The sequence below is a fragment of the Phaethon lepturus genome, unplaced genomic scaffold (assembly GCF_000687285.1).
Source record: "Phaethon lepturus isolate BGI_N335 unplaced genomic scaffold, ASM68728v1 scaffold43302, whole genome shotgun sequence".
NCBI classification, from domain to species: domain Eukaryota; kingdom Metazoa; phylum Chordata; class Aves; order Phaethontiformes; family Phaethontidae; genus Phaethon; species Phaethon lepturus.
Window position 1 is genome coordinate 7,195 of NW_010524889.1, and position 9,671 is coordinate 16,865.

The 9,671-nt window shown below is 41.5% G+C and overlaps 1 protein-coding gene across 1 annotated transcript; it reads left to right on the forward strand.

The window, feature by feature from the left end:
• The first annotated feature begins 606 nt into the window (after nt 1-606).
• RAB14 (RAB14, member RAS oncogene family) lies at nt 607-9,246 on the forward strand. The gene is made up of 7 exons (XM_010282588.1): nt 607-661; nt 2,003-2,056; nt 3,568-3,745; nt 4,853-4,919; nt 5,787-5,874; nt 6,193-6,223; nt 7,144-9,246. The coding sequence occupies exons 1-7, from the start codon at nt 610-612 to the stop codon at nt 7,319-7,321; spliced, it is 648 nt and encodes a 215-aa protein (XP_010280890.1). The 5' UTR covers nt 607-609; the 3' UTR covers nt 7,322-9,246.
• The last annotated feature ends 425 nt before the right edge of the window (nt 9,247-9,671 follow it).

Consider the following 9,671-nt stretch of genomic DNA (forward strand, 5'->3'; position numbering starts at 1 on the left):
ATTTGTGGCTGGTACCACTTTTCTGACATGGACATGTAGCAGTCTAGACCCCAGTTAAGGCTACTACAGCATTCTCTTAAGTAATCCTTTGCTGTTTGATGAAAGCTGCACTGTTTCCTTTGTTCCTGTTGCAAGTCTCAAAAGTGTGAGGTAATAGTTCCAAATTGCTGGTTTTGTTAAACCTCTTCAGATTTTTCTTTTAAGAGTCAGATTTTACTTTCAGTTCATGTATCAGCTATTTGGCTAGTGAGTGCTGGTCCACTTAGTGACTCTGTACAAAGCAAGAAGCTACTGGAGCTTTTCAACAGCTTTAAGTCTTTCTGGTTAAAATTGAATGAGTATCAATACTACGCAGAGTGTCTTTCTACTTAGAGGCCTTACTGACAGGGGTTCAGAGCAAATGCTGGGGAGTTCTGCTGAATGTCTCTGTCACTAATTCATGGGGAAGTACACAGAAACTTGAACTGTGAATGAAAGGATAGTTGGGGGGAGAGGAAGGGAAAGGGGGTTTTGTGTTTGCTTATATGCATTAAACTGGATGAATTGGGTTGAGTTCGGTGAACAAGTAGTAGTACTGATGTGTTCTGTTTTTTTTGTTTTAGTGCCACAATGGCAACTGCACCTTACAACTATTCCTACATCTTTAAGTACATCATTATTGGTGAGTATCACTGGGCACATTCCTGTTTATGTCAATGTGTATATGCATGACAGTCTACCTACAAACACTGTGGCTCTACTATTGTTGACTTCGGTTGTGTGCTACTCACTAGATGGTAGCGATTCTTTCAGTAGTTACTTGTGCAGCCTCGGTCCCTCACAGATCACTAAGCTTGCTCTAAAGCTTTAGCGGCTGACAATGTAAAGGCAAATGCCTTTGTCACAGAACTAGAGCTGTGTAATTGGTGGCAAGTGAACTGGGAGTGAGGGCAAGTACTGCTGTCTGTGCTGAGTTCACTTTATTGATGAGTTACTGTTAAAAATTACTGTTCCTCTTGACATACATACCTCAGTATTCTTGAACACCTTCACTGTTAGGGCCATAATGCTTAGTCCTCTGCATAGGGAAAAAAAAAAAGGCATTCTAAAAACATGTGTATGTGGTCCCTTTCTCCCTAAATCGTTTATATTTAGAAAAATTGCTAAACGCACTGGAAATGGGCAAAAACTTTAACGGCAGTTGCCACAACTGGAATGTTGTGTTGATTCACGTTTGCTGTAGCACTTTGACTGCCTTGGCATCATTAGCCTCAAAGGTTTTAGCATCTATGTTGAAGACACAAGTACTAATTGGAATTCATTGCCTTAGACAGGCTTATAAACCTCTGTCAGGCTATAATTTTGTGTTTAAATGTTGCTTTTAGCTCCAGCTTCCTTGGCTGTTTAGAGTCAGGGACTTGATTGTATTTATTACTACCCTGGAAGAACTGGTCTTGCTGTTAGTTTTTTAATTCTTCATGATCTTGTGTAGGTGTAAGTGATCTGCAATCTTACTGTAATGCTTTGTACGTTAGGCTGCTGTGACAGCCTCAGCCTGTGGAAAAGTTGGTTCTTAAAAGATCTTGCTATTTCTCACTATTGCCATTGTGTAAGTGGATCAGTGGAAGTGAAGCAAGCTCTTGGTGTGTTCTGGTTGGTTGTCGGTGTTTTCGATGTCCTTACCAGTAATTGCCAGTAAGACAGGAGCAGGGCAAATACTCAAAAGGTGTATTTTACATTTCAGTTTCTTAAAGGTATACTTCTCATAACCTTGTGAAATACAGTTGTGAAATCAGTAGTACAAATTAACATCTCTTGAGTTTTTCTGCTTCACCCTTGCTTGCAACCCTGTACCAAAACTATAATGCAAAAGTTGATGAATTTAATGGCTGTAGCCAGGTATAGAAAATTGCCACTAGAGGAGTGGCTGCTTGTCTCTCTACCTTTTGTTGCGTGGGATGAAGAAAATGTGCTTGTTGCAACAATGATGTGGTGTCAGCCTTAACTATTCTTTCTGTAACAGGGGACATGGGTGTAGGAAAGTCCTGTTTGCTTCATCAATTTACAGAAAAGAAGTGTGAGTATTTAAATTCACAGTATTTGTTCTAACTGGTCTGTTTCATCCCTCTTTCCTGCCTTTTTGCATCCATCATGCATGAGCTTGATGTGGTGTCTGTCTTAATCTGTATGGGTTTGTATTGTACTTGGTCAGATTTTTGTTCTGACTGCTGCAGACATAAAAACACAGTGTTGATGTAATGGCAAAACAGTGTCTTCAGTCAGTCCTACCTGTGATGAGTGGCAAGACCATGTCTCTTTTTTTACAGCTTTGTTCTGTATCAAAACTCCCTAGAAAAGTGAAATATCTTGTCTGAAAACTGCATGTTTTCGGCATTGGTGTAACTTGAACAGAAGCAGTTGAAGTTTTTTAGTGCTTTTAAGCACTTCAGAAAGAAAAAAAAGATTCCTTTTTCTTTGACTCTTTGTTTGCAGACTTAAGTAGCACTGTCATTCTCTGTAGCTTCTGTGACTCATGACACTTGGACTGCCTTGTGTGATGGTGTTTAAAGCTTACTGCAGCCTGTCTCAACTGTAATGTTTTTTCATGTATACTATCATGACTAATTAAGAATTAGCTTCAGTTCCTCTTAATGTGTGTTGCATTGGAGCTTGCAGCAGCTATTATCTCTTACGGCTTTCCATGTAGCTCATGCTCAATACCTAAGTCTGCAGATATTTATTAGTACAAAGTTAAGTCTTCACCATGCGCTACTTTAGATGCAGTAATAAGCGGGTACAAGCTACAGTTTAAAATATTGCTGTGTTCTAGTAGAAACATGATTTTTTTTAAACTTGCTTTTAATCAAAATGCAGTGTCAGCCAATTGTTTAAATACTATTTTACATACATCATTCTTGATGAGGATGCCTCTTGTTCTTAGTCTGTTAAGCTGAAGCAGTACAACCAAACAAACTAACATGCCAAACATCTCTACTACAAGACCATCACTAACTGTAGATAGCTTGAATACGTACTCATCCTTTCTGCATTTCCTTGATCTTTCTTAAAGATGAGGTTGTTATCACTTTTGATTACTGATTTGCTGTGTTGATAGCTGCTTATGAAACTGGCTTCTTCCTGTGGACAGTCATGCTATTACCCTGTCTGAAACAACTTGGGATATTTGTTTTTGAAGCTGTTTTTCAGACTTTTACTTGTATCTTGGTAATTCCCTAAAAGTTAGCTTTTTGTACTGCACTAAAATAGTTAATGGTTTCTGCAAGGATAGACTGAGAATCAACTGATTTGATACTTTCTGATATATATGGCCAAACAGCATGAGTGTACACACATGAGAGAAGGCAAGGAATTTTGTAACTGTTTTTAAAACTTAGAGCAGTTGAGGAAATACTTTGTTTTATTTCTGGTTAAGTGATACAGTTTGGGTACTGTAGCTGTGTAAATGCTTTCTTAGAGACTGAAAATCTATTAAAGATGCCTGAAAACTGGTGATAGTAGTATCTTTGTAGCAAGGAGATCTTGTACTGATCTACAGGATCTGATCCTTGCTCTTATTTTTCGTGACAGTTATGGCGGACTGTCCCCACACAATTGGTGTTGAATTTGGCACGAGAATAATTGAAGTTAGTGGCCAAAAAATTAAACTACAGATTTGGGATACAGCAGGACAAGAGAGATTCAGGGCTGTCACACGAAGCTACTACAGAGGAGCAGCAGGAGCTCTCATGGTCTACGACATTACCAGGTAAGGTGTTGTTGACTTGTAGCTCGGTGTGTGCTTGACAAGCTGCTGGGATACCACCGCCTTATTTGGACTGTCTTGTCTGTCCCCTTCACTTAGACTGTGTCTCTGTCTGGATGGATTTGTATCCTGTTGTGTGAAGATTACCACACTTCTTTATCTAAATACTTTAAGTATTTAAAGAGCTGAAAATGAAATACAGGGAATTATGTGAGATGCTTTTCTTGGAAAACTTCACTGCTGACAGACCTGAGGATCTTACCATTTCAGGCCTTGACTGCCTGTGTTGAACTTGTTTAAAGAACTGGCTTTGCCCTTAAAAATCTACTCTTCAGTACGTGGATTTTTCTCTTTCTGGGAGGCAATGGATACTGCTGCTTACCTGGCAGGAATACTCTTAGAGCAGGCATAGGACAGAGTGTTACCTCTGTTGCAGTGGGCTATGCAGATGTGCTTGGCAGACTGTCTTCTGAGCCTCTTCACAGGCTAGTCCTCTGACAAAACGAGACTGTATAGAAGCTATCCTGTCTTCCTTCTATAGATGAAAATTAAAGGTGCTGCTAGAAGAATAATTAATCACATGTGCAACACAAAATACTTCTGCTTTCACATGTTTCCCATCTTCATCTGGGGCTGTTCTTCATACTCTTTAAGCACCTTTTTTTTTCCCTGCATATATAGGTGTATCTCCCATGTGCTTAAGTCTTGAGTAAAACATAAATAATCTTATGCACTGTTTGTTACCAAAGTGCTATTCTACCATACAGTGTTCGCTAAGAGTGTTTGACAGGAAATCCTTTAATGTGTTCTATACAAAACATATAAATGTTGTCCTTGTGAAGACAGTAAAACTATGCATACTAGAAATGCGAATTAGTCTTTCTTTCCACCTGTGTTGTAGGAGTTGCTTTAGGGGTTTAAAGTTGACATGTTGAAAGAAACCTTGGTCAGAGTCCAAACAAGATGCTGCTGCTTTGTCTTTCTTGAGGTTGGGGAGAAGAATAGGGATGACAGATGTTGGTGTGTTTAATGGATGCTGACCATGCTATTGGCACTTAAGTATTTTTAAAAATACTGTAGCTAAAACTGTACTCGCTTGATTCTTTGCAGAAGAAGTACGTATAATCACTTAAGCAGCTGGCTGACAGATGCAAGGAACCTCACCAATCCAAATACTGTAAGTTGGACTTCATTTAGCTTAAAAGCAAGATTGCCCCTCTCTAAGCAAGAGGTAGAAGGTGTAGGCCAAAGCATCTGCAGCGGTAGCGGTGTTCTCTTAAATAAGCTGCCTGTGCTGAGTTATCCTTGTGTCCCCGTCTTACAGTAAACCAGTGACTCTCTTCCCTTACTGCAACTGGAGCAAAAGTGTAGGCTTCTGTGCAGGAAAGCAGTGGTTTCTTCAAAAAGTCGTCTTGTGCTACTTGCCTTTCACGGGCCTGTTTTTGAGAGTTGGAGACAAAATTGTGATTAACTCTGGACAAAACTTCTGTTACTACTTCTTCTTGCTTTTTGTGGTAGTAATGAAGTGAATGCTATCTCATCTTAGACTGGAGTATAAACTGGATCTGCAGCAACAGCTGACCAGGTCTTCTGGAGGGATTGTCTCTTAGACCGTATCACAAAACTGTTGTCCTTCAGTCTTTCTCTGAATGCCTCTAAAATACTTTAGCACCAAACTCATGGGAAGACTCTTTGCTGCGATGAAAGAAAATGTAAAGATTCTGGCTGGATTAGCAGATGATTAAACAAATACAAGAAGTGATTCTGAGTAAAACTTTCCATGAATAAAGAGTAGGACAACAGCTTTTTAGGACCTCGTCTCATGCGAACAGCCTAAAGCATTCGGAAGGGACAGCTGGAGATGCTATTCCTGACTTTACAGGGGGGCACTGCTAGAGCAGTGTTTTCCAGAAGATGCATGCTGCTTGCAGTGAAGCTTTTCTGTGTATTTCCTTTTGGGTTTTTTGTCCTCTTAATAATGAGGGTGGTAGTGAAAAAGCTAATAAGCTTTTTCCCCAGACTAATTTTCTCTCTTCTGAACTAGGTGATAATCCTCATAGGAAATAAAGCAGATCTGGAAGCACAGAGGGATGTTACATATGAAGAAGCCAAACAATTTGCTGAAGAAAATGGTGTGTGTTTCATTTGTGTGGTTTTTTTTTTCCTCTTGAGCTGCTACATTTCCTACAAGATAGCAATGTTAAAGTGAATCTTCAGCATCGATAGCTGCAAGCTTACACTTCCAAAGTAATGTAATTATATCTACAAATGTCTACTGTGCCTTAGGTAGTCTGGCTTAACTCTAACTGTGCTTAGACTAAATTAGGTCATAAAATACCGCTTAGTTCTAAAATAATGTCTTGCATGTAATCTGAAGGTCATAATGTTACTGACTTAGGGCTATTTGAAGTATATTATGCATTGACTGTTAAACCTCTGTTTCTGAACAGGTTTATTGTTCCTTGAAGCAAGTGCAAAAACGTAAGTTACTTCTGTCTAGAGTAATGGCTCAGATGTGGTCTGTTTAAGAGGAGTATATTGGTTATGACTAAGTACAGCCCTAGAGTTGAAGTGTAGTAGGGTTTTACAAGTGAAAAAAAAAAAAAACAACCCCACCAAACATTTTTGAGCTCTCTTAGTGGGTAAGATACCTATAGCAGTTTGTCATGTGAGCTTTGACTTGAAGGTAACTTGGAAATGAGACCTCTTGCTATGTTTCAGGCAAGGACTTGTTGAATTCAAATGAAGTGATTTGGTTTTAAGACGTTATTTGAGCATAGCATGTGTACCTGTGGGTAAGAGTGGGTCCCAATTAGATGTTCTTTCCCTCGGATGTTTTGAGCTGTAAGTAAGCTCTGTAGTGAACAGCCAGTCCCTTCGGTCACCGAGAGGAACTGCTGCACCGTGCCTGTGGTGGGCTGTGTCAGCCGAGGAGCCCGTTGGAACATGAGGGATCGGACCTCCAGTGACACTAGTCAACGTGGTTACAACTGGTGCCTGTCATAATGGAACTTTTTAACAGAAAGGTTTTGTCTGATAGCGGCTCCCCTGTCGTTAAGCCTCTGCCAAGACTGCTCTGTGCGTGTGGCTCGGTGCATTAGCTGATTTTTTTGCTACTCAGTGTTTTGGCATGTATTTCTTGTTCTTGGCTGGTCCTAATAGGTTTAACGGCAAGGGAGGGACGTGCCCTCCGGAAGGCTGTCCCAAGGATAGGTTCCCAAACTTTGTGGTATCTCTGCCTTAGGTACTGTAGCTCCTCTTGCACATGAGAGGGCAGGGGAGCAACTGCATGTGCTCGGTGACCTGTCAAATCCCAGCAGAGATGCTTAGCCAGCTGCCTCCGTAACCTGCATCGCTTTGCTGCAGTGTAACCTAAGTAACTCCTGCTGCTCTCTTTGCAGTGGAGAGAACGTTGAGGATGCGTTCCTGGAGGCTGCCAAGAAAATCTACCAGAATATCCAAGATGGAAGCCTGGATCTGAATGCTGCAGAGTCGGGTGTACAGCACAAACCATCAGCTCCACAGGGGGGGCGACTAACCAGTGAACCCCAGCCCCAGAGAGAAGGCTGTGGCTGCTAGTGACCTCTGTTTCATGGCTCCATTTCTGACCTTTCACCTCGTGTCTGTTGGAAGCGGTGCTTTTGACTGCTTCCCTGTCTTCTGTACATCTTCTTGGGTTTAATTAAAACTCTGAGACAAGTTTAACACAGTACTAAACTGCTAAACGACTTTAGATGTAATCAGGTTATCAAAGGCAAGTAGAGTAATAAAACCTCTCCTGCATGGTAAATCTAGAAGTTTTTTTTTCCTTGATTGTCCTTGTGATAGTGTCACCGATACCTAATTTAAACCGAGCACTGATGCTGGACTCATGATTTTACACTTTCGCAGGGCTTTGTCTTGTACGGTTTAATTTTATGGTTCTTTGGCCTTTCTTCCCCACCTCTGACTGTTTAGAGCTGTCCATAGTAAAGGATGAGTTTTTGCTGTGAAATGGCTTCCGATGGTAGCGAGGGGCTCTGTAACATGTGCTTTTGTTGGAAGAATTCCCTGTGGTGTGTGTGCCGGGGGTCGGGGTGGGCTGGCGCAGGAGCGTTCAACTTGCACAGGGAAACAATCCGCTCGTTCTCGCCGCTCATAGCTTTACGTAATTTTTTTGCCACTTTTATCCTTTACATTTGTTAACAGAACGTAAATATGTATAAAATCTGAAGGAACTTGAGCTAACAGTTAAATACATCCTGTGTATATGATTTTAATGAAGAAAATGATTACTGGCATTAGAACAGTATATAAGAAAATACCAGTTTGTACAGTATGACCTGTATGTGACCACGTTGCCCCTTAGTACAGAAATTGATGTAACTGCAGTTCACTAACATAGGCTTAACTCCTTGGTGTTGCCAGTGGACATTGTGCTGGAGGAACGCTAATCCCGACGCAGAAACTAACACTAGTGGAATCTGTCTTTCATCTTTGCACTGTGGTATCTCTCTGCCATTTTATGAATCCTGTTCTGTGCAATCGGCAGTGTGCTAACCCGCTTCTCTCTTCTGTAAGCGTTTTGCATTATTGGGCTTCATCACCTGCCTTGCATCGTATACAAAGGCTGGTTCTCTTGCACATCTTATGCTTTTGTACCTTTAACTTTTTGAATGGTCCGAGGCTGAAGTGGACAGTTGAACACCACCTGTGCTCTAGGGATTTTTAACTACTGTTGTATTTTAAGTCCTGTGTGAGGGTTTCTTTTAAGACTTGTACCCTTTGAGTATGTCCCTCACAGGGTGACACAACCTGTAATGCTTGTAGGAAGGGGAGAGAGGGAGTGGTGACCATGGGGGGGAGGGGCTGCCATGGTACTCCATGTGGGGTTTGCTGTGGTGTCAAGACTGTGCTGTCTGGCTCTCTACATGTGGTACTGCTGTGCTTCACTTGGAAAACATCACCTGTGGTTTAAAAATGGAAGGGGGTAAGTGCTTAACCAGGATCAAATGTCTGACTTTAGTCTTACTGCAGTGTTTAAAATACAAAGTAGTTTTAAAATTCCTCTCTAGACACTAAAACTATACAATGTTCAGACTTGTAAGTAAACAGTGGTACCAGAGTATTGTACAGTCAATGTTAAATAAAAGCCAAAACTGGAATGTGCAGATAATACAATTTGGGTAACTTGTGCACTGTCCCTTTGTTTTGTCTGGTTAGTCCTTTTTTTAACTAATAAGTAGATGGGTATGTTTAAGATCTACAGCTAATGCATCCTGCTTAAACCAAGGTTGCACCACAAAGGGTTTGCCCAGGGACCATGACCTGCTGCTGCCATGAAGTAAATGTTCTAATGACTACAGCTTGTTGAGGTGCAATACCTGTACTCCCAGAGTTAAGTTACAGTAGGTCTTATTGTTTCTGTCACAGAAAGGATTTGTCTGGACTGCTGTACTCCTCATTTGATGTAACAATGCTATTAATCTAAATATTTGTAAATAAAGTACCTGTATCTAGATAAACTGCAGTGGCTTGTGTTACTTGCTCTGGCCCTCTCTGCTTACAGTGCTGCTGTGGGGGTGGCTGCTGCTTTCATGCTGAAGGGCTGAGGCTGTTGACCAGGTGCTGCTCCTGACCCTGCGCAGGGCTGGGGTTGCCAGGTGGCCCCAGCTTTTGGAGCCTGCCTGGCTGGGAGAAGGAGTCATTTTGTTCAAGCTTCCTGCTGGTGGGGGGAAGAAATGTTCGTTAGGACAGGCCTGTTCTCTGTGGAGGGAGCAGGCTCCAGGGAAGAGCAGCACAGCCTGTATTTCCTGGTGCCTTTTTTTCTGCTCCCTGAAGGCTTTACAAAGTGGGTTTTCCACTACCAGTTAAGAGCAAGTTGCTTGTAACTTTTGTTTGAGAGACAATTAACCATCACCGCATGCTGCAGAACAGCAATGCAGCCAAG

What these genes read in the sequence shown, in the direction of transcription:
- RAB14 (XM_010282588.1), top strand. Translation starts at nt 610, where the DNA reads ATGGCAACTGCACCTTACAACTATTCCTACATCTTTAAGTACATCATT. An exon ending in CTTTAAGTACATCATTATTG is followed by an intron (nt 662 to 2,002) that starts GTGAGTATCACT and finishes TTTCTGTAACAG; the next exon opens with GGGACATGGGTGTAGGAAAG. An exon ending in ACAATTTGCTGAAGAAAATG is followed by an intron (nt 5,875 to 6,192) that starts GTGTGTGTTTCA and finishes GTTTCTGAACAG; the next exon opens with GTTTATTGTTCCTTGAAGCA.